Below are 25,169 nucleotides of genomic sequence, written 5' to 3' on the forward strand. Positions count from 1 at the left end.
CTGTCCTGCCCCGTCCGTCCTCCGAGGAGTCGGCGGAGGTGCCGCTATCGGCCCATCTCCCGCTCCCCGTGGGAGGATGGAAACTTTCCTGGAGATCCCTCGGTGCTCCCTGCCAGATCTCCCTGACCGCGGGCTCTCTCTGTCATCTTTAGTCACCTGCTCTGCTCTCAGAGTTTGGGCTTTCGAGGATTTTCCCTCGTTCCCCTGCTTTTACCCCCTCTTTGGTTTCTCTTTTTTTTTATTTTTTTAAGGAAGTCTCATGGATAAATTCCCATTCTGGTTTTTTATAGTGGCTGTAGGATGCTGTGCTAATGTAACTCTTGGGTAAAGATTTTTGTGGAACCTGTGGTTTGGGTTCTCAGCCACAGACCCCTACAGGATACCTCCCCTCTCCCTTGATTCAACCTGCCTTCTCCACAATAAACCCCTCAACAAGGAGTGATCGACCCTGGAAGTGCAAAGCACTTGGAAGTTTATGGAACAGTGACTCCAGCGAGCATCTTGAAAAAAAATCAAGGCAAATATTTTCTGTAGCTTTTCCTGAGGAAACCACTTCAGTATCTCCAATGCCATTTTTTATGAAGCTTGTTTAGGTCTCATAGGTTTTCCTTATGTGTCTGAAATTTTCTTCACAGATAGAAATTCTAGTTTTTAGAAATAATAATTTGGGAATCCCGCAGGTTACGCAGCAAAACAAACTATAAGTGCAGTGTGCAGGTCACTGTCCTTTGTAGGAAATACAGGTGGGGCCTAAACTCCTGTAAACAGGCTCTTGAAACATTTTTGGGCAATAAATGGAAATTAGAGTCCAGGTTCCTTTCCGTTCCTCGGTGCTGAACAAAGTCTGGAGCACTGAGGGCGTCCTGTGCCTGAGAGTCATTGAACTTGCACTTTTATGTTGGAAAATCTGTTTTCTGGAAGTCAGTAAAACAGCACAGAAGCCACAGGAGGGCTTAAAACCTGCTTCTTTAAAGATAAAATAAAGGTGCTGTGAGGCGAAGCACCACACTGAACACTTCAGTGGGCATAAGGAAATGTGAATGCAAATGAATCCAAATTTTTAAGTCCGGAATGGCTGAATGAATTTCTTCTTTTGTGGTTCTAGGGTAGATGTAACTTCTCTTTCTTTAGACCAAACCCATGGAAAGCTGATCTATATGGAACAATCTGTGTTTTTGTAGCACGTGTGTTCCATTTTGGTGGAGATAGTGCAAAATCTCCCAGTCTGTGATTCCACAGGACATCACTCTCTGTGATCCAGTCTGTAGGACTTTCTCTGACAAAGCCAACAAGCAAGATTATGTCAACAGTAGATTTAATCACCTTTTTTTTTTTTTTTTAATTCTTACTCATTTGTTGGCCTTTTAAACGTGGAACACCAAAACACTGAGCTGTTTTTAAGTTGCATTTTTTTTCTCGTTCCAGTGAAATGTAGCTTGATACTTGGCAAACTGGATTAGTTGCTTCTGAGTGATTTAACCTGAGAGATGAACAGAATTGAGTGTTTGCATTCAGAATGTTGTGGCTGTAGCTGCGTAACTTGGTTCATCTTTCTTAGAATTTTTTTTTTAAATGGGCAGGATGAGAAGTGAATTTTGATACAAAGAGATGTGATCCCAGGATAGCATTTTCTCACATTTATGAGAAAGCAGGTATAATTTAGGGAGAGGTCTACAGGTATTTCTCATGCTCAGGTTTTTTTCTGCAGCCTTTAGAAATGTATAAATAGTGTAAATACTCAATGGTACAGAAAAAAACAAATGCAAAGAATGCAGGGTTGGAAAGAAAACTTTTAGATATCCTTGTAAAATGCTTTCAGAGTAATTTAATCTGATGGTGAAAAGAATGTGAATTTCCTTTTTGGCATACCCTGATGCTTCTTGGTATGTTTGAGTTTTGAATAATTTTTCAAGTGTTAAATTATTTGTAATTGAAAAGTATTTCTAAACGCGTATTTTTATTTTTTTTTTTAACATCAGCATCCATGCATCAGGTAAAGATTGGCATAATTTTTAACTTCACCATGAGCATTAAAAAAGTAAAACTATGCAGAAGTACTTGAAGAAGTCAGGCTGTGTCAGGTTCTAGTGCTGCTGCAGTGATGTGCCTGTTGGTGCACTGGGAGGTGTAAAGCAGCAGCCGTGAGAAGGTTCTTTATACTCCCTTTCTTGGAAAGTTACTATTCTTACAAATTAAATATGATGAGAGCCACTTAATAAATTTTTGTGTGTTCTATAGATTATATTCATTTTCTAAAATGCTGCTTGTTAAATTGAAGGGTAGCTTTCTTTAAGTAGTCATTCTTATTTCCGAAAGTCAGTAGACCCTGTGCACGTGTTCCAGGAAATTCCTGATCTTCCTTTTAAGAACTGCTATCATTGCTGTCAATATTTTGATAATATAGTCCGAATATAAAAGGAAACAGGTAGACCCCAATGACTCTGTTTGTGGATACCACATTATTTATACCAAAGCAGAACTTGTTGCATTTTACATGGTTTTCTTGGTATATTTCTAGTGCATCCCTGTGTGATTTATATTGAACTATTGAATGTGAGCTGTAAACAAGAAATCCTTGTGACATTATTTCCTACTTGTCTTTTTCTGCTCCCAAGTATTATATAAGTTTAAAAAAATTACACAAAGTTTTACTATTGTTTTTTATCTATCTATCTATCTATCTATCTATCTATCTATCTATCTATCTATCTATCTCTGTCCTTCAGGACCCATTTCTTCTTTCTCCTCAGAAGGGATTACAGAATGGTCTTGTTTTATTTTTTCTTCAGAAGAATATAGTATAGTAATTCTTTTGTGCTTAACACTTAAGGACTCTCTATTGCCACTGCAAAAGGGTGTGACTAGTTTATCCAGATTGGCACCTTTTTTGTGCAAATCAGCAAGATCTGAAATCTTTGCATTCTTCCCCCGGTGTGCGTCACTGGCCGGTGAAGGGCTCTGCAGTTGGAACAGAAAGCAAATGAAGCTGTTGGGAAAGCAGAGGCAGTGGGGACAGGACAGGCACCTTTTGATGCAGGAGATTTGCAGTAAATATTGCGAGGCCAACAATTAAAACTCAGTGTGTGAAAATCTGTTGAAGCACAAGAGTGAGAACGTAGCAGGAGTGTCTGTCAGCAGCGGGACACGGCGGAAACTTAGTGACGCTCCTCTGCTTTCAGTTAGAGAAGGAGTGAGTGATACCAGCATTATGAGCTTCTGACAGCACCGGGGAGCACCAGCTCTGCCCATGCAAATTCCAGAGACCAGTCCTGCATTTTCATGCAGATCTGTGCCATTGTAGCCCAGTCCAGATGTTTGTTCTTATGGCTGGATTTTATTTTTTTTTCCCAACAGAAATATCAAAGTGGCTTTTCTTACTTAGCTGAGTCTAATGAAGACAAAGGCTGAGGAGGATTTTATTGCAGTTGTGACCAATTCTGATAGTAAGGCTCAAATCTCCAAAGTAAAAGTCTATTTGAAAAACACAATATTTTATTTCTTGGGAGATATAGAAGCACGTGAACACAAACTTCCTAATACTGGGCCAAGAAACTTCTTAATACTGGGCCAAGCAGCTCATGCACTCGTTGGATATTTTCACTTTTGAATGTGCAGTGTTTGCCTGAATTGGGCATTGGGACCTCAGGGTTGTATTTTAAAACATATTGTTGGTAGCACATGAAAAGTTTGTGATTAATTTTTGAGTTCAATTTTAAGTCACTTTTCTTAGCTGAGAACAGCAGCTCTCATGTGCTCACTGAAACCTGGTGTGGTACTGCCAAACTAACTGTGGGCCACGGAAAGGTTTCCATTGCAGCACCTTAGTCACACAGGCTTCTAAAATTTTGTTCCTGATGCTGTTCGAGTGGCCACAACGTATCTCTGATTCTGAAAATGGTAACGTTTTATCAGCTCATCTTCCCTCGTTACTCATCTGCTCTGAGACTCTGTGAGCCTTTACACCCAAAACCTTTTCTGAGGCCGTGCTGGACTTGTGGGTTTTTCTTTGCTTATGTTTTTGAAGCAGTCCAGAGCATGAATTTCATTGCATGCAGAGAAATATATATTTTATATAGAGAGAAATATATATATTTTCTACAAATTCCTTTCCTGTAATAAATAACTATAAAAATGAGTTGCAGTAGCTTTTTTCCATAATAATTCCCTTGTTGTATTTTCCACTTATTTCTTCTCTTCCCTGTAAGTTTTGTATTAATATCCAAGGTTTTATACTAAAGCTCAAACTTTTTTTTTTTGCCTAAAGAACTGGTTTTTTCTTGCTAATACAATTTCATAAAAATTTGGCAAAATACTACCTCTGAAAGTTGCATATTCATCTGGATATATTGATTTAGCATGAAGGGAAACGACAAATCACTTCCAAGCAATTTAGAAAACTAAGTTAGTTTGTTCACAAGCTGATCGCGCTTCTTTTTCCTGTAGCATTGAGAGGATTGCAGTGGCATTGTAAGGTCATTTAAAATCATGACAAGCTCAGTCGGACAGAAGAAAGTCTCCTCCAGACAAAGGAAGTGTGGGTTCTGTCGGTCGAATAAAGATAACGAATGTGGGCAGTTACTGATGTCGGAGAACCAGAAGGTGGCGGCACATCACAAGTGTATGGTGAGTGACCGGGAGAGGGATGGAGCCGGGGAAATCCGTGGAAAACCCAGCCACACTGGGATCGGCACACACGGCTAACCACTGCAGTTTGAAATTTTTGTGGGTCTCATATCTATAAATGTCCTCTGTGACTTGCACCCTTAAAAATAGAAGTTCTGTCTTTGCCGTTTTAGCTCTTCTCGTCCGCGCTGGTTTCCTCACACACTGATAATGAGAGTCTTGGTGGATTCTCTATTGAAGATATTCAGAAAGAAATAAAGAGAGGCACTAAACTGGTAAGTGTTTTTGGCCCTTGAAAATGGAAGGTAATATCTTCATACCTTCCTTAAAGTTTGCAATGAATTTGTTAAGTGTATTAGGTCTGTGTGTTTATTTTTTAAAAGTGCTACCTTTATGTGAGCTCTGAAACAACTTACAGAAGATGTTGAAATGAAATTGGTCTCAGATTTACGAACAGACATGATTATCCTTACATTGAAATGAAATCTAAATGGCAGTTAACCAATCTTTGAAGTGACTTTAGGAAAGGATAAAAAAGGACTTTGTTTATTTCGGTCAAGTTCTGCTCTCATGTAAACAGGTTGTTCTAAGAATTGTAGCTTAGTCATGTAATTATTAAAAAATACGTATTCCGTCCATTGCTTCTTTGATTTGAATTTTTTCCAATGCATGGAACCTTATTTGCTGTAGTGAGCTGAAGCATAGAGAAATAACTGTTCACAAGTCATTCATGTTGTGATTAGGAATTTCCAAAGAATGTGGTAGTACAGATCATAAAGAAACTTCTTCATTCTTCAGTCTCTTAAAGGTTTTTCAAAGGTGGTTTCTTTCTCTGTCTGTGGTGGTTTCTGTCTGTTTTGCTTCTGAATCTCTTTATGTTCCTTCTCTGATGCAACAGCTGGATAGATCCTTGGAGCTCGATAGCTGTATGAACCAGGCACTGTGTTCAGCTTTTTGCAGAAAACTGGATCTAGTTAAATCTAATACATTCACAGTCCTGAGATGTTTCCTATTTGGAGAAAACGTACAAGATAATTTTAGTTCCTAGGTGCCTTATCTCTGTCTGTGGCTGTCAGAAAGCTGCAGCTCTGAATCACTCTCTGGAGGAGCTTGTCTTTATTGACATTGTGTAGGAAGCTCAAAGGTAAATGTTTTTAGTAGCCTAAATGCCCCCTCTCAGGTCTGCTTCTGGTCTAGCCTGGTCTTTTATGGGGGAACACATTTGGCAAAAATATCTTAGTGAACTGGGTTGACTAAATATATTGATAACTTAGACTGAATTTGTCTTCTGGCAGAATTTTCATGGTCACCCTCCTTCAGGAGGTGCTGCTGACCAGGTGTGGAAATGGAGACCTGTTCATCATCAGAGTGACAGTGACTGACACGTGGAGCCCTTCTGAGGGTGGTCTGGATCTGTCTCAGAAAGGGTTGTAGGTTCTGTCCTTAATAAGCCAGTTATAATAACTTAGGAAGTGTGAATTTTTGGGGTTTACAAGTCACCAATATCTTCATTATTTCTGGTACCTGTGCATAGGAGGATTGATTTTTTTAAAGAATGGACTTGTTTTGCAGCTTATCAAACTTCACACCTACCTGATACAACTTGGAAATTAATGACAGTGACCGTTTGAACAGCACAACTTGTACCAATGGAATAAATGCTTTATTACTGTCAGGAAACATAGACCAGTAAAGGGCTATAAAAATTTCTGTTTTGTTCATACAGATACATCGTGGTGTTCACAAAAAAAAATATTTATTTTAGTCACTTCTGGCTTTCAGAAAACCAAGATACTGACTAAAACTGATTGGATGGATATAATTTCAGCCTAGGTTTTTATAAAGGACTTTGATCAGCAATTATTATGTGTTAAACCATAATGTATAACAGATTTATGCAATAAAAAACCCATACAAATTAGAGAACAACTAAGGAACAGTATATAACTGTACCATTTCAGAGCTTGCAGAGGAGTAAATGGAGATGATCCAAGGCTTTGACATTTTTACTGTTCAGTTGACTTTGTAAAAATTGAAAAGCAGGCTGGTGGTATATTTGGTAACTTTGGTGGTATTTTTTTGGGGCATATTTGAGACTAACGAGAAGAACTTGGCTGAGCGAGTGCTGTGGACAGAAAATGTACCTGCAAAGATATTATGTAGCAGGTATCTTCCATTGCTCACTTAGGCTTTATTGGAATGAATTGTAACCTGTTGGGGGCATGTGCAACATGCAGGATACAAAGAAAAAGCTCCAGTTGTCTTGGGAGGTGAATTTAATGGAAACTTCTGACGTTTTGAGGCAATATTACGTCACTAAAAAATAATACAGAGAAAAATACTGTGATGCTGTCAATGACTTCCTTACCTACCACAGCAGAAGGAGCGTGAGCAATTTTACCAGGACCAGGATAGCTGGTGTATCCTAAGCAATGATATGTTCTAATATGAGAAAAATTAATTATTTGGAAAGAAGAGTCAAGCATCAGACTCACTTTTAATCTTCTCTGCAATACAAATAGCAAAAATTAGGCTAATGAAAATAAATTCATTGTATTTGACAAATATTTTGCCAAATTCAGTGTTTTGGAAGGGGCTTAAGGAAATAGCTATAGAAAAAAAGGGTAAAGTTAGCTGCTGATGCTGAGGTAAGTTTGCAGGTCATCAGTATTTCTGACTGCAGGATTCACTGCCAAATGGTGGTTTTTTTTCTTTTCCTCCTACCTTCGTAATGTAATTCAGAATTCAACAAGTACAGTTTATGATTTTAAATTTTCTGAAATGGTTGGTACAAACAGCTAATCCTTGGGAGGAGGATACTCAGGTGAATAGATGCGTCACGTTCATCAGGCACATTCCACAAAAACAGATTACTTATTTTCTTCATTGAATTGATAATCAGCATATGACGTATATTGTGCTGCTGCATAATTGCAACAGATTTCTTGATTTTAAAATAAATTATGAGAAACACTTGAGAGCGGGAAGAGTAAATGTTAAGTGCGTAAGTCCATTTATTTTGTCACCAGGAGTGGTGATGGTATTATTTTTGAGCTCTGAAGTACTAAATCAACAGTAACATGAATTGTGCTTCGTTTTTCTTTCCAGATGTGCTCTTTATGCCACTGTCCCGGAGCAACCATTGGCTGTGATGTGAAAACGTGTCACAAGACATATCACTACTACTGTGCTTTGCATGATAAAGCTCAGATAAGAGAGAAACCTTCACAAGGCATTTACATGTAACTATTATTTATTTGTTATGTCTGATTTTGTATTTATAATTTTACAGTCTTTGTTTAAAAACAAACAAACGACAAAGCAAAACAACCCACTTTGGAATCTAAACAAAACTGTTGCAAAAATTTCTAATGATGATTGTGGCATTCAAAACAGTGATGTGCTAGAAAAGCATATTTTCACTGCAAGATTTGTATATCAGTGAGTTTTACAAGTGGGAGAAAAATGTACTGGCATTTAAATTTAAAAGATGAGTAAATAATCTGTGAATCGTGACTGACTTGACAGTTTTCAACTACTTTGTTTATAGGATTTTATGTCGAAAACACAAGAAAACTACGCATAACTCTGAAGGTAAAATTATTCAATATAAATTTTTCCCATTGTAGAAAGATATTTGGTTAAATTTAATTTTTCTGGAGAATATAAATGTTTTCAGTAAAAATTAGAACTACATTTTTTTGAGAAACAGTGAGTTTGGAAGCCCATCTGATTTCTGTATTTTCTCTAAAAACTAGTGGTTGAGGTTGGAGAAAAACCAAACCTATAAATTTTAGGATGTTCAAAAGATATGATGGTCCATAAACAGGAAGTTTGGGTAGAAGTTATTCATTCCTTTCTGGGAAGAAGCTGGCTTATATTTATAGTTAAATATTCACAATATTACCATCTGAAATATTTTATCAGGTAACAGCTGATTTTTGTTATTGCTAGTGTTCCTAAATATTCACTATTTTTTTAACTATTAAGTAGAGTTTAACTCTTTAAATAAGAAGAACCCAATAGTAAATGAAAAGGCCTGTGATCAGTTCACTTACGGATGTATTTCGGAGTCATTTTGATAAAACAGGTTGTATGGATGCATTCATAAAAGCTGTGGATCTTTGCAGAGAAGAGTAGTGAAATGCCACAAATGTAGATAAATGTGTGGTCTATTAAAATTCCAATCTAGTTGTGCTACTGTGTATTTATTAAGGTATTTTTCCTTTTTTCTGCTGTATGTGAGTTTGGGTAAGAGAACAGTTGGTGGTTTACTTCTTACATTGCTTTTGCCTGAAATGTCATCGGGCTTAACTAATGAGGAGTACATGACTGTTTAGTGAACATGAAATTTTATGAATTACTTCAGTCTCTGTGTCAAATGTATTTTTAAGGTAATTTACTGCTTTTTATGCTATGGGTAGTAGATCTATTAATGGTAAGGTTTGGATGCTACTTCAGTGTTCAGAAAGATACTGAAAGCAGTAGAAAATTACAAATTAAAATTAATTTCTTTTTTTTTAGTCTACTTATATAATTATTATCATGTGCTTTGTGTATAAACCTCTCTTGATTTTGTTATTACTAGGTTAAAACAAGAAAAATAATATATGTGTTTTATTAGTTCTCCAGAGAGATGAGACCATGTTATCTTGTAGTTTGTGACTTTGTTTCTTTGTTCTGGGGGTTGTTTTGTGTGTTAGCAGAAACAGAATATGAAAAACATATGAGTCCAAAGAGATTAATCTCTTTAACTGATATTTAAACATAATCTTTTATACTTGCTCTGTTTTTGATGTGTATTGAAAAATGCCTCCAATTCTGCATGGAGCCCAAATCCAACGGATGAATTTTTCTGCTTGGAATTCCTTGCAGGATCTGAACTTGTGCTTTCCTTTAAGAGTTTTCAGATATCATTATCTCCAGTTTTATCATGTCATTTTCTAACAGCAAAGGCTTTTAAATTTTATATGGATATTTTGTCTGGGATGACCTGGGAAAAATTACTAGAGGCATAGTGGCTTTTCTTTCTTAAATGTTGATGATGGCAGTTTATTAAAATGTTAAAACAAACTCATCCCAAGAGTCTCGGATTGAGGGTAGGAGAGGAGGAATAAACAACATCACTCAGAAAAACTGAGGATGAAGAACCCAATAGTATCTCATTTAGCATTTAACTTTGCACATTTTTTTTGTTTAAAATATTTAGTTCTGTTATGCTTTGCACTTTTAGAAATATGTTTAGCTATACTTCACGTTTTTGTTTTCTGTTTTTTATTTAGTATTTGTCTGAAATTCCAACCAGTGCTCTTTCCCAAAGAATATGTTCTGTTTTTAGTCTATACATTTTATGATAAACTATACCCATAAAATAGTTATTATTTATGGTTATGGATTTGATAATGCCAGAAGCTGGGGCTTTTTTATGATAAACCTCCTTTAAATAAAAGAAAGTAGAAATACATATTGCATCTGCTGATACAATGCTAGAAGTTATTTCCATAGCAATGGTATTTTGCTACATTGAAAACTAATTACCTTTAGCAGACAGAAAAATACAGAGTGGTTTTCAGAATTTCAGAAGGGACTTCAGAGATTTTGTTTCTTAATATTTAAATGCTGAAGTTTGCTCAGTGAAATGACAACTGGAAGGTGTTGGATGGTGAGATTAAGCTTTCTATATGTATTTTGTTTGTTTCTCGATGAAAATGTGAATGTCAAGGAGGCATTTAAATGTGAAAGAATGGTGGTGTGTGAAACCAGAAAGAACTTGGCAGAGAAGAGTGACTAGAGTAGGCAGGGAAACTAGATTCTAATGTAATGGCTTTTTTTTTAATCTTGTTTTGGTTTCGTTTTCGTTAATCTTTGCTCTTAGGGCTGTTTTCATAACAGAGCAGTTAAAGCTCTTCCGTGGTTCTGTCACTCAGTGTAGGTGCACAGAGGCCTGGAACTATCAGTCCTTTTTAATGGAAACTTACTGCTCCTGCTCTGGGGTGCAGTGTGGTTGGGGTTTTTTTATTGTTATTATTTTGTTGGGGTTTTTTTTCCCTTGGTCAGTTTAGAGTGTCTCTGGGTTCTTATTCTTTGTTCTCTGTATCCGGATTAAATTGTTGCAGTCCAAGTATTTTTATTATATCACTTATGTTAGTGGATGTTCTAAGAGTTTTTAGGAGTGTTTGGTTTGGTGCAGCCCAGAGCAGTTTATTTTCTGTAGGCAGCACTGCTGCATAGCAGTGAGATTTTTCTCTCACTTCCCCTCCCTTCCCTAGCAAATAGATGCTTTGGGGTCATACTTGTTCAAGTTTGAGATCTGCCTTGTGTACTAAAATCTAGTTTAAAAAGACTATCTGTTAACCATTTAATAACAGTTAAAGAAAATTCCTGGAGGCTGCATGGAAATGTAGTTGAAGGACCTATGTTGGAATTAAGTTACCCACTAAAACCTAAGAAAAAAGACCTCTTAGATGTTATTCATTGGTGTCATGAAATTCAAATGGGGTGAGGATTTATCAGACTTGGTATCTACTCATCAAGACAAAATTAATGAGTGATGGGAGTTAATTTTCCCTTAATTGAGAGGAGTTGCTGAATTACCTTCTGCTTTTGTTGAATATAAAAATGTGAAATGTGGCAGCAGAGTATTGTGCTCTTAAATTCATTGTCTATTTCAGGAGATTGTTGGGTTTTTCTGATTTATCTGTATGGCCTGACCTTCAGGTGACATAACATAGGAAAATTGTATTTCTCCTACATTTCCTTTGTGTGTTTCAGAGTGATTCTTTTGTGCTGTGTTCCCATGAACTGGAAAAAGGACATTTAGATTTTTACCTTGCTGTTTACAAATCTAACAGCATAACTTTTCCTGAACTTGAGATAATACCTTAATTCATAATTTTAGGCAAGCTATCTAAGTTTTCAGTACCTAATAGATTACACGGGTTGGTGCCAGTGCTTTCAAAAGATCACAGCTAACTATTGATTGAATTGCTGTTCAGTTTGATACAATTGCATTTATTCTTTTTGAAGAATAGAGTATTGTTGAACGAAGGTTTTGGAACTGTTTGTTGGAATTTATTCCAACGTACTGGAAATAATTGTTGAAAAATGAAAGAACTGGTCTCTCTCATTTCCCTGCAGGTGGGGTTGCCCTGGCCCATGTGTTGAATTTAAAACAAATTCAGCTGATCAGGAATAGTTTGATATAAGCTAAGATAAGAATGTAATTTGATTCTTATGGTAAAACAAAGACTAACAAAGACAGCCATGTGACTTCTGCTCATAACATTTAAAGCAGATGCTTGAGAACTGTAGGGTCAGAAAATAAAAGGTACATAATTCCTGTTGTAGCTGTGCTCAAAGCCTCAGAGAATGATGTTTCCACAATGGAAATAAGGACATTCCCTGTCTCAGCATCCCTTTCATGTTATTCTAATGATCAAACATGGAATCTGTGCTTCTCATACTGCTCAGTAAGTTTGAGTCATGGTAATATTTCTCTGTGAGACCTATTTAGAGACATTGCAATCTGTAGTGAACTGAGCACTTTTTCAAAGCACTGTGTAAGCCAGAGTTTGGCAGGAAAAACATCTGAAACCTTTTGGCATTACAGTTTGGTAACATTCTGATTCATCTCTGGATTCTTAAAGCAGTGTTTGTTCCCTGTAGCATTTTCTGTAGCACTGGTCCCAGCAGAAGCTTTCCTCACATTAATGCAGTCGGGTGTAACAGTTTCTGTAACGTTGCAGTTTGGAGTCATTTCATTTCTCCTGATGGATGGTGACATATCCTTCCCTGACTCTGCTCGTTGTGTGTCTTCTGGAGAATGCTCTGGATGTGTCATCAAATGTATATTTGATGTTCCCACAAAAACACTTGGTCCAGGCAGCAAATCAGTGGTGTCCCATGAGAGACTAACAGAGGTTTGTGCAGAAGCATCACAACTGTGTTTTCTTATGGAAAAACACACAGCTAAAGGAAAGGCATCATCATGTGGTGAATGCTTTGTCCTGTCTGAGGAGCTGTCCTGTGGTGTTACAATTCTCCTTCCCAGGTGTTACACAAACAGAAACTTGGTCAGCTACTCACACTGAACAGGTTTATCATACCGGGGGTCAGAAGCTTTGTGATGGTGCAGAAAAGCCAAGTGTATAGTCTGTCTTCAGTCTTTGCCACCATTTGTTTGCTTGAAAAAGCATTTAGATTGTGTTGTTTGAAGGGCTATTTCATTCATTTTCTATGTCAAATGTACTTAAAGAAATAATCTCAAGTACCTCGTATAACATAGATACTATTCAGTCAGAAATAACTTTGGACAAGAGTCATCAGTTCCTTGAAGTATTTGGTGCTTTTGGAAAACACTGACGGAATGTAAGGGGTAATTTAATTTTTTTCCTCTTCACTCTTGCTTTAGTTTAGATACATTTTGTGTAACTTAGTCTTTTTCCATTGAAAAAGAAAATCCAAAAATTATATTCAGCAATTTGATTGTTAATTTCACATCACTTCCTGATAAAAAACTTCTATTATTTCATGATCAGTTTACTTGATTTTGTATTTGCTTGCAAGATTTTATGCAAATCTCTGGTTCTTATTAATGGTTATAGATGCATTCACATTTTTGGTATTGATTACTGGGCCAATAAAGCTCTCTGGGTTTTTTTGACATTTCTTTTCAATTTAAAATAATTGTGTTGGCACATATAGTTCATTGGGTTTCAGCCATATTTTAAGGAAATCTGACTTTAACATGCTGAAGTAGTTTTTTCTTCATTATATTCCATTTCTCTTCTACAAATCTAATAAGATTGATTTTGTTCCTTGAATTTTTAGTTTCTCTTTTATCCCAAATGCACTGTAAAACTTTAACTACACATATGATTTCAGATTTACATAGCAGCATGTCTAACTAAGCCACTTCCACATTCTACCTTTTGACTTCTTTTTATGTCCAGTCCGGCTTGCAAATTTTGCCAGTCAGTTTTGTTTATTATCTTCCTCATGCAAACTCGGCCCCCTTTGCTTCTGCCTTGCTTAGTCTGTTGTTAGGTAAATGTAGGAGGTGATAGAGCAGTATTTATTGTACTCATCCTCTTTTTATTTGTTCTTTCACAACCTTTAAATCACTTAATTCTTTTATTACTTTTCTTTAGCCCGGCTTTTGTAAAGGGGTGATTCCATGTGTATTTCCAACTGATGCAAAATAGATCAGTGATATCTCAAGCTCTTCTCTGCCAAGCCTTATTTTAAACAGCAAAACATCTCGATCCTTTTTCTTTCTAGTCATGATCAAAGGAGAATTTTTAGATTTCTCTCTGAAGCTGAATCTCCCTGTTAACAGTTTATGTAATACAGTGTTTTGCCAGGCTTCTTTCTTTGGTACTTTGTACTGCTCATGGATTTCTAAAATGCAAACTGGGGGCTCGTTGCTGCTCATCTTTTTTCTCATCTGAATTTACAATATCATATTCTTAAGTGCCTTTTAAAATGTAGATTGTTTCCTCTTGTTTTCTACCCTTACCTCCACTTCTCAGGCCATATTGTATATTAAGCTCATTTTTTCAGATTTAGCATTTAGGGACTTCAAAGGGAAGCTCGTAGGAACCTCCTTTGAAGACTTTAGATAAGCTATATTGAGAATATTGTGATGATTTTAAAAATCAATGCAGTAGTGGGATATGGGATGGGGGGCAGTTGAAGAATATCTAGGGAATCTCAGGGGATCCAGAGGATGGGTGATACCCGTGATAAAACAACACCTGGTCAGGGAGGAGTTGAACAACTGTTTGTGTTTTCCTTAGTTCAAGCTGACATGAGAAGTTGGAAACACCCAACCATCAGATGCCAGGGACACAGGGTAAGCTGGCAGTGGGCTTGAGGGGAGGGGTAGGGCACCAACCACGTTGTATAACATAAAGACCATCCAAAGCAGGTGTGTTTGACATCTGGTTACAGTCCCTTCCTGGTCTGTTGTGTGAGTGCATAGTGCTATAAAACCCTGAGAAACTGTAATGTTTTGAGGTTTCAGTCTTGCAGGATAGATGTGATAGAGCAGATCCTCCCATTTTGGTGGTGTTAATCTATAGGTTCGTGTCACTTGTAGTAGGAGACACAGATCTGCAAGGAATTGTATTTTTAGTGAAGAGGTCGTGTAGCATCTGGATTTCAATGAAGTCTGAACTTTTCTGGAAGTCCTAGTTTTGAGCACAGAAGGGGGTTCTCCTTTGAGGAAAGCTGTGCAATCTTGATGTTTTTTTATCTTACACTGAAACCATCTTTTATAAATACAGCATTTTTACTTTTCAAATCTTAAATATACTAATAATTGTAGACTAAAAACATAGCACTTAAGAACTTATTCTATTTGGAGACTGTGACATTTCTTATAAAAAGGTGTGGTTTGGGTTTTAGCAATTATGATTCACTTCTGTTTTTGTAAGTGTGGCTGCTCAGGACATGCTTTAATGCTGTGTAGAAAATAAGGGTGACCTGAAAGGTTGAAAGCATTTTGGCTGACAGAATTGATAAGGAGCTTTGGAAAAAATAAGGACTGTTGGTGCGTGGACTGCACTTTGCTTTATCCGATACAGTAGGGAAATCCATGGATTTATTTTGGAAGGAATATTTTTAACTTCTTACTTATGTTATTTAAAGGGTGCTGAATTCAATAGTCGTATTACTGTAAGATTTTTTTTCTAGAATAACCATCTATGATTTCTGTACGTGTAAAAATAGCAACAGAGATTCACAAATTTAATAATTGGTGGAGAGTTCATATTATGAGGAACAAGATAAAAGAATTCTCTTTGAAAGAGGGTTTCAGGTTGCAATAAAATTTGCTATAGGCAGTCTGAGAGGTTGATATCTAAATTGCATAATCTTGCTTGGGGAACTTAACAAGTGATTATAGATGAGAAATGTTAGTTAGGAAATTCTGAGAAGAAAATGTAAAATGTATTGTTTCATTAGAATAATCTATGTCATCGTGCATTAAATTTTTTCAGAGTAGAATAAATGGTGGTTTTGACATCTAATTAGAAAAGAATCATCTATGTTTACTAAACCATAGGGATGTCGTAGACAGACTGATATATTTTAGTAGCAACGTGGGCATATCTGTGTATAGGTGAATAATCTGTCAATCTAAACCAAAATAATTTGCAGTATAGCCTGTTCAGAATTATATATTTCAGTATAAATTTCAGTATAGCCTGTTGTGCTGCATTTGAATTCGTCTTCTTTCCTTCCTTAATAAGTGAGCTGAATCTGTAGCTTTCTCGGGGATTAGCAACAGATTCTAGATTAGTAGACAGAGCTGAACGGGATGTTCTTGTGTGCCAGGCTGGGGCCAGGCCTTCAGTTGTCTTCTGCTCCCAGCTGGTGGCTGTGGAATCTGTTCAAGACTTTGACCTCAAACTCTTGTGCGGTTGCTTTGCTGTTACCATGAGATAGAAATGTGATCTGGTTTTTATGTGATAATAGATAAGAAAGACGAGTTCTGGCAAGGCAACATCTCAAAATAAGATGTCCTGTCTGGATACTAAAACCATATGGCAGTGTCCATAAAGTGGATGTTCCAAACCTTATGATTACTGTTTCCTTCTGTTTGGGAGCTCATACTGATATTTGTGGTTTGGATTTTGAGAAGAAAAGTCCTTCAGCGGGGTCTGTACATGTTTCTCTATAAATAAATCTGCTGAAATATCTTTGCATTTGGAGCAGGGTGGGTGTTACATATTTAAAAAAAAAAAAAAGAGGATGCTCCTGCAAGCAGGAAAGTTGTTAGTGACTGAATTGAACTGGTTATTAGATATAGTTATCAGATATAACTTGTCAGACCTCTTTGGTACGTCTCTTTTAAAAACATACATTCTTATATTCTTAATGGTCTGTAAATTCTTAAACTGGGATGTTGTCAGTGTGGATGGTTTTCTGTAAACTGGCAGCTGCTTTTAGCTGCAGATGTAAAAATATACTGTAACAAAATGAAATTGTAGGTTTGTTTCGTGAAGGCAAAATGTGTTTCCATTCTAAAACTTAATGTTATAGCCAAATGGGTGAATTTTTTTTTCTTGAGTCAGCAGGCATCAATTAATAAAGCAAGGACAGTGGTGTTTGGGTACACTGGCATAATATCAAGAGCGATTTATATTGGGGTATGGATCTTAAAATAATAAATTAAAAACTTATCTCGAGGGTGAAAACATTTTCTGGTTTTAGTCTCATTGAAACAGTATTTTCAGTAGAGGTGAACATATATATCTCAGGACACATTTTGAGTCTGAAAGTAGAAGCTGTAAGAAATGCTAAACCTTCATGTATTATGTTATAAAGATGCAAAACTGAGTTGTTACAAAGAAATAAATCATGTTTTCAGGATCTGCAGTTGCATGTTTGTAATACAGAAAATACAGGTTATGTTTTTTCTTGCCTAATTTTGGTGGGTTGTGGGTTTTTTTGGTTTGGTTTGGGTTTTTTTGCCTTGATTTGTTTTGTGTAAAATTTTTAAGAATCCTATTTGATGATGTTTTCTGACTTCTAAAGCAGATTTAGAAGAAAGTATCAATGAACACGAGTTGGAGCCTTCACCTCCCAAAGGAAAAAGGAGGGGTCGTAAGGGAAAACCAAGGAAAACAAATTTAAAAGGGCAATCAGAAGACACTAGATCTACGTCCTCACATGGCACAGATGAAATAGAAAGCAGTTCCTATGTAAGCAGTAAATATGCTAAACTTCTTAGAAGACAGAATTGCATATTTCTTCTCTGCAAATTTAATTTTTATTAAAATTTGCAATTGTCTGAGCCTCCAGCTGGTGGCCACAGGCTTTTGAAATTGCAACCTTATTTGTAACCCAGCAGTATATTTTAGTAAAATGTTTTTCTTTCAGAGAGACAGGTCTCCCCACAGAAGCAGCCCCAGTGATACAAAACCTAAATGTGGATTCTGTCATGCAGGTGAAGAAGAAAATGAAGCTAGAGGAAAGCTTCATATATTTAATGCCAAAAAGGCTGCAGCACACTATAAGTGCATGGTGAGTAAGTGTTGTTGTTAACCAGTCTATTCTGTGAATTTTGTCTGAATTGCTATTTTAGATTTTAATACAGTACCCTCACATGTAATTATGCTTGAGTATTGTCTGTGTGCTGATGATCTCTTTAAGCACTGAAGTGTTGCAAAGTGAGCAATTCATTTATTTTCACTGCAGGCAATATGGATAAAAGTTGGCTTCATGCTAAGAGATGGAATTAGCTCAGGGAGACTCTTTAGCTTATTAAAAATGCTCCCTTAGCGTCTAAATGCATATAAGTTTTTAAAAAGGAAAACAAAAAACAGTTTTAACTAAAAGAACCCACTCCAAAAATAAAATAACTTTACTCCACAGGCATTCAGACACAATCTGGGAAGAAATTCATTAGTTTTCTGACCTGTGGATTCAGACTATGAGGCTCAAGTAGAGTGGGATATGGAGGTTCTAGAAAACCCTTGATCTTAGATGGTCATGTTTATAGAGCTGCCAGCCTGAATAGAACCTAATTTCAATGAACGTGAGCAGACAGTGCAATCTTTCTTATAACTTGTATGAATGATGTAGGGCTTTGGGTAACAAACCTCAGTGGTTCCTGTTATACCTCAAAATGAATAAATAATACAGGCAATCTGTGGAGTATTAATTGTCTTCCTATCCCCAGGCTCACTAAACAGAGAGCTGGTATGTGCCAGCAGCCTTGAGTCTTACAGGATTCTTTGCTGCTTTGTGTACCTGAACTTTAGTTTTAAGACAGTTTAGCTGAATGTGCCAGGGTGATGATAGAAGGGGTGGTGCTTCTGTGCTCCATTGTCATCCCTCAGGGCTTTCTGATATTGACAGTTATGTTGTCATCAGCGTGTCATGAAGCTCAATTATAAATGTGTCACGGGGAAGGAAATGGAATATTCCTAGGAAGTTGAGTAGTGTAATTGGTAATGTTGCCCATTTATTGCTTTGTGTTTTTATCCTGTCATTATTGCTTGTCTACTTCTTTGTCTTTTAAAATACATTTCTCCAAGGCAAATTAAAGCAGTCAGGCGCAGATTGGAAGGAATCCTCATCACGCTAATTACTCAGCATGGGCTTTTTCCTCCTTTGTTGGTAAAGCACATACTGTCTGAGATCATGGAACAGGATGTTACTCCAGCACAGAAAAAAATTTTCAGCCATGTTGGTGACCTGAAATTATTTTGACTTGCTTGTTTTACAGTTGTTCTCTTCTGGCACTGTCCAGCTGACAACAACTTCACGGGCAGAGTTTGGTGATTTTGATATCAAAACTGTACTTCAAGAAATCAAGAGAGGAAAAAGAATGGTATGTATCTGCAGAATGTGATGGACGTGTTAGTGATTCTGCTAAGGTGTGTGTAACTGTTCCACAAAAGGAAGGAGGCAGTCTTTTCCATCTTCTTATTTATAAAAATATATTTAAATATATTTTTACCTGTGGGATGAGCAACCAGATAGGAATCACCTTAAAATTAGTGGTGTTTGGGCATGTGGTATTTGGGGTTCTTTATTACAATGTACATAGTAATTATTACCATAGAATCATATGATTCATGTTAGCCTTACTGTAATTATAAGAGAGTAACGACTTTGTACCCGTGTTAATGAAAACATGCCTTGTGAAGCTACAAATAAACTTAGAGAATATGCAGTTCTCACAGTGAACATATTCTCTAACATACTGGAACCAAAACAGTGTTTCCAGTTGTTTGAGTGTTTTAATAGGAAAAATTATTAAGGTCTTACAGGTGGGGATGTTGGTAAAATGTCACATTGTATTTTATTAAAATTCAAGGTGTTTTTAAAGTGCTAAGAAATTTATGGGGTGTCAGGGAGAAAAACAGCAATGTTATTCCTTGAAAAAGATAATTTAAGACTCTTCATATATGAATATATTAACTTCAGTGGCAATAAAATGATCTTGGAAATGCAAAAACATGTGCAATCATGTAGCAATTTTCAGTGCAATGAGCAGGTAAATCTTGCTGTTCATATTTTAATAGGTTGGTATTTTGTAGTTTCTGGTTTACAATGTCTTTGATTAACTTTTCATTGGAAGGATGATCTGCCAGAGGTATTATTACTCTGTTTCCAAATGGTAGCCATAAATATGAAGAACACTAAACTGAATACTAAGAATCAAGAGACTGAGGGGCTGAACAGTGCTGTTCTCTTCTTTCCCCTGCACAGAAATGCACACTCTGCAGCCAGCCTGGTGCTACTATTGGGTGTGAAATCAAAGCCTGCATAAAAACATACCATTACCACTGTGGAGTAGAAGACAAAGCTAAATACATTGAGAATATGTCACGAGGAATTTATAAGTAAGGACCTATGTAATTCTTGACTCTATGAGTAGGGTTGTAATATGAAAATTGACCTGTAGTATGTTTTCCTCCTTGATTAATCTGTAATTTGTATCAAGAAAATTTATGGCATGATCCCTCCATATTGATATGTTTGTAGCTTACTTTTGGGGGTTTTTTGGACCCCCTAACTTTCCCTACTTTCTGAAGTGCTGAGTTGACTGCAGCTGAGTTGTCATGCTGTGCCCACGAGAGGGCATTCGTTGAGCAGTGCAGTGGCAGTTCTGAAAAACTAGGATTGATCACAGTTTTATTGGCTGGTCTTGAACCTTGTTTTCGTTCTCAGTTTAACTGATGCTTGGCTGAAAAGCATGAATGACTTAAGACTTAGCAACTGACTTGTAGCACATCTCAAAACTAATTGAGAGGAAATTCAGGTTTTGATGGATATTTTCAGTGAAAGTCCTCACTGTTTCTTTTATTGTGCCAGACTCTATTGTAAAAACCATAGTGGAAATGATGAAAGAGACGAAGAGGATGAAGAAAGAGAAAGCAAAAGCCGTGGCAAATCAGGCACTGACCATAATGACATTCCTCAGCAGCAGCTCAATGGAAACTAGGTATGGAAGTTACTCCTGACAGATCTGTTACCAAGACTAAAACGCAATATACATTTAATGTAGTTTATTGCAGTGAAGTATTTAAATCTAGTGTATGCAAAGAAGTACTTTTTATTGGCATACTGTAGAAGAATGGGGAGGATTTGTTGTTTTTTAAATCCAGCTGACTTTGTAACAGTGTAAGAAGGGAGGCCCTCATTTCTATTGCTAAATGTAGATGTATTGTCAGAGCTGCTAAATGCTTTTCTGTACGATTTTAAATTTACTATTGTTTTCATCATTTTTTAAACAGGTTCAAGGGACAGAGTTATAGAACTGGGAATGGCTAAGACATCATAACTACTAATTCTTTTAAATTGTTTTCTAAAATCAGAAAAGGGTTAGTAACTTTTTACTACCCGACTCTGTTAGAAATTTCATTGAACTGCCTGAAACGTTCATGTGTGTGAGCCTTCAGTAAGTGGCAGAGTTTTACATGTCAATATTATGTAGTTTGTAGTCTGCAGTGTCTGGAAAAAAATGAAACACTATATAAATGATATGTAACATGTACAGTGTCAAAAGTTAAGGCAGACATTGAAATGAAGTAAGATCTATATTTCTGGACTGAATAAAAACCTTAAGATTTGGAATGTGTAAGTTGTTTAGTGGATTCATGCAATGAGGGAAGGTCTTAGCTAGTTTAATTAACAACACGGACAAGTTGGTGGTGGCAACGAGCTGGTACTTTGTGATTTTGCATTTTCTTCCTGCACAAGTTCCGGAGGCCGTACCTGGGAAAGCCGCGCTCTGTTTTTGCTTGCGAAGCACAGTAGGAAAGGACTCGGTGTACTCGAGGCACGCTTGAACATTTCAGGTTGTTCCTGTTGGGATTGCTCATTCTGCCCGGCGTTGCTCGCGGGAGATTTACTTGAGCAGCTGTTGGTTCTGAGCTGTGAGCTTTAGAACTCATGCCAAAGGGCTGTAGTTCGTTCTTTCCCCAACGACCCACCTCTTTCTGTGTCCTGATTTACAAAGAACACTTCACCAAGTGTGATTAAAACCTTACAAATGTTTGGACTTTGCAGCCCAATCTCTACCATTTCAGAGAGTTACAACTCTTAACTCACTATGGAATTTAGCCACCATATCTGACGTCCATACCTCAGGTGTTCTCTGTTGTGTGGAACACTTCATGTTTTGTCAAGAATATGCATAAAGGTCCCATATTCTGTAAGAAGATTGAGGAAACAACCTTTTTGGCTAGATTGGTATTTATTTTTTAATCTTATGACCACTATATGAGAAACTTTGCGCATCATCCTTATTGTTTTAGTCATTATTTTTCCTTTCTATGTCAAGTCAACAATCACATCATGGAATTCTACTTGCTAGAATTTGATGTTCCTTTAGGGAATGATCAGATCTAGGCTATACCAAACCTAACAGAACAGTCCTCTGACTGCTTTCAAAACACCTTGTCATTTCTGATGGGTACTGGCTTCTTCAATTGGTCTGGTAAAGCACATCCTCAGACTTAAATAAAACCAAAAAGCTGAATCTAGTCCACATGTTTGTCTGTTACTACCGCATCACCTTATTGTTTGTTTAGGGTTTTGACTTGTTTCACTCTGAACTCCCAACAAAACTTCTGGATTTGAAGGAAGGAAACAAGCAAAAGACACTGATTTGACTATAAACTGCTACAGTTCTTCTGTGATTGGTATTGCAAAAACAGTTTATTTGTAACATGAGTTTCTGTAGCATTTTTTACTTGTATTTTTAAAAGATTTAACGTGTGTCATTTGTCTTCTTATGCATTCCCTTAATGTCTTGAGGGACTCAATTACTGTATATTGGAATTTCTAACATTTTACCTGTTAGAATTCAATCAATTCTGTTTGCTTTCCTGGAGAATAATGCCATTTGGAAAGAAATATTGCTGTGTACAGAAAATATTCAGTTACTGCTCTAAACATGATGCCATTGATCATTTTTATTTTGTATTTGTAACTTTCAAAATTAAAAGCGTGACTTGAATTGCAATGACAGATCGATTATTGAAATTGTCTATCAAGGTGTTTTGTTTCTCCTGGAATATGAACGTTTTTTCAGCCACTCAGAACAGTTTTAGAATGCAAAATAGCATCCTTCAATATTTAAATTACTTCAATTTGTGCCTCGGACATGGCCCTTCCATGGAAAAAAGGCACTTTGTTTGCAGCTACTGTATTTAACTAAGTTTGCATGGGGTAGATCTGCCAGCATACTGACTGTACTTGAGACTGAGCTCTAATTCATTGTGTGTCAGTGGCTTAGTATAATATTCAGTCCAATAACTCACCTGTTATGAAATAAATGACCCCATTCCATGCCTGGAAGAACCAGAACAGCACTTTACCTTCGGGTAGCAGAAAAGCAAGTGGCTGGTTTCCCTGTTACCTCTGTGTGCTGAGGTGGCCTGACTGAACTGTCATCAATTCAGAATTCATGGAAACAAAGTCAAAAGCAAAAACCTTTTCTTACAAGCCTCAATTTTGTCATAACTGACTTCAACTCATGTATGCTGGGTAAAAGTGCCTTACAATGTAAAAATTGTATTTATATGTTCCCAAGTAGCATCACCTGCTGGGGAGTAATTCTGTCGTGGTGTTAATATTTAGAAGAAATGTACCTCAGCAGTGTATTTACTGTACATCTCTTACGTCTTTAATTGTAGTTTTAAAAAGCATGACAATGTATGATAGTATACAACATTTACATCATTTTTTAAAAAGACAAAATACTGCCATTACTGTCTTTTTATGTGTATTTTAGCTTGGAATTTCAGACAGTCTGTCTGAATTTTTGGGGGTTTGGTTTTTTTTTTTTGGTAAAGCAATGTAATCTTTGCAAGCATATATTGAAGATTATTCTGGAGCATCTACTGCCTTCCCAGAAATGTTAGAAGTAATGAAAGTGCTCTATAGGTGAACTAGGTATGTTTAAATTAGCTAGTTAAATTAATACAGTTAATTAATTACTGAGAATTTTTTTAATAGGCACCTTCTGCTTTCATCTCACAATCAGAGAACTCGTGAATTCAACAAAACTTGTCTTACGAAACTGGTTTCACTTTATTTAATTTTTTTTTATTATTGTTATTATTATTTTTTGCCTTTGGGCATTTCTTTTGCTCACAAGAGGAGTGTGTGCTGTTTTAGATGCCTGGAACCCTCTGAGAAGGGAGGTTTCTCCCCAACTTCCTGTATCTCTACATTAGGAGGTCTCCCCAACTCACTGTGTCTCTGTTAACAGATCTGTGGTTGTGCTATTCCAGGAAAGGACTGTACCAAGGAAGGACAGGCCTCACAAGGATATTGTCCAAGTAACTTAAGGATACAGCTGGTGCAATGCCAGAGTCCCAAGGCATCCCAACCCCTGTAGCAGTGGGCTGTGCTGTCACTCCAGGGAAGGGCGAGAGGCTCGTTCAGTGTCAGTGAAATGGATCAGGTGAGCAAAACATCTGCTCCTTCAGCAGGTGTTGATCCACAGGAGGTTCAGTGATAAGGTTCTAGTAGGAGTCACACCTACACTCCACAAAGTCTGATCTTGAGGCAGAAAGAGCTGTGCTGATCTACAGTGAATTGAATCTGCCAGATCTGGCCCTAAAGTATAATAGAAGAGAGTTTGCTTCTTTTTGCTGCCTTATAGGAAAAATAACTTCATGCTAAACCAGAGTGAAAAATGAAGAGGTGATAATCTATTTGAAATATCAGACTTATCTGTCAGGTGATAATCAGTGCATTCCAGAAATATTAATATGCTGAATCAGATTGACAAGAAAATTATTCCTCATTAGATGAAATTAATCTGAAGAGAACAGAAAGTACATGATAGCAATTAGTAGCTCTTCTTCCATGTCACCAAAATCAAATTCCACTGTATTAATGATGGAGGTGAAAAAACAGAACACAACCCTTGATTTATATACTTGGTGAAGCAGTTCCTATACATGCATATGTATGCACAGCCATTAGTCAGCAGTGACATCTCAGCCCTTAATGAATCCTGGAGAGCTATTACTTGTCAGAAAGCACTCAGGTTAGGCCAATGTTTGCAGATTTTGCTGTAGCATACATTTACAGTAGGTGTAAAGACAAGGAATGTATGGAAGAGGGTAAATGCATTCCTATCTACAATGTTATGTATATTTTGTTCCTGTTATATTGGCTTTACTTCCAAAGTTGTAGTTTGCAGTATTAGTTTCTTTTTATTGGTATCCTTGCATATATATATTCAATAAATGAGTTATGAATTTCATATTTGCATATCTGTCCTTTTTCCGAAAGTACAATTTTTTAAAACTGTCACTTTAATGCATAAATGCAGCATTTCCTGTTGAAGTTACAGGCCCAGGAAGATGTTACCAGGAGAGAGGTGAGAAGGCATCATGCTTGCAGTATGGAACTTAGAGGTAACTGCTGTTTGTACTCCTGACTCTGTGCCCTGGGGAAGCTGCTTTGGATTTACCACTGCTTAATAATGCAAAGTGACTGACTCACTGAAGGTTCCTTTTCTCACCTTTCAAGAACTCTTTTCTTTTTTCTTTTTTTTTTTCTTTTTC

At 36.8% G+C, this 25,169-nt stretch overlaps 1 protein-coding gene across 3 annotated transcripts; it reads left to right on the forward strand.

The window, feature by feature from the left end:
- The first annotated feature begins 270 nt into the window (after positions 1 to 270).
- PHF6 (PHD finger protein 6) lies at positions 271 to 24,865 on the forward strand. 3 transcript variants are annotated; one of them, XM_018070774.2, is made up of 11 exons: positions 271 to 517; positions 4,444 to 4,623; positions 4,797 to 4,898; positions 7,732 to 7,865; positions 8,174 to 8,217; positions 17,164 to 17,330; positions 17,509 to 17,652; positions 18,860 to 18,964; positions 19,849 to 19,982; positions 20,455 to 20,584; positions 22,176 to 24,865. In XM_018070774.2, exons 2-10 carry the CDS (start codon positions 4,486 to 4,488, stop codon positions 20,582 to 20,584), a joined length of 1,098 nt encoding a protein of 365 aa, XP_017926263.1. In that variant the 5' UTR covers positions 271 to 517; positions 4,444 to 4,485; the 3' UTR covers positions 22,176 to 24,865. The 3 variants fall into 3 exon arrangements, with proteins under 3 accessions (XP_017926263.1, XP_017926262.1, XP_008928955.1); XM_018070773.2 differs by having other exon boundaries at positions 273 to 517; positions 20,877 to 24,865; XM_008930707.3 differs by having other exon boundaries at positions 274 to 517; positions 17,167 to 17,330; positions 20,877 to 24,865.
- The last annotated feature ends 304 nt before the right edge of the window (positions 24,866 to 25,169 follow it).

This window comes from Manacus vitellinus, unplaced genomic scaffold, assembly GCF_001715985.3.
Source record: "Manacus vitellinus isolate BGI_N305 unplaced genomic scaffold, ASM171598v3 scaffold_19_pilon, whole genome shotgun sequence".
In the NCBI taxonomy this organism is placed as follows: Eukaryota; Metazoa; Chordata; class Aves; order Passeriformes; family Pipridae; genus Manacus; species Manacus vitellinus.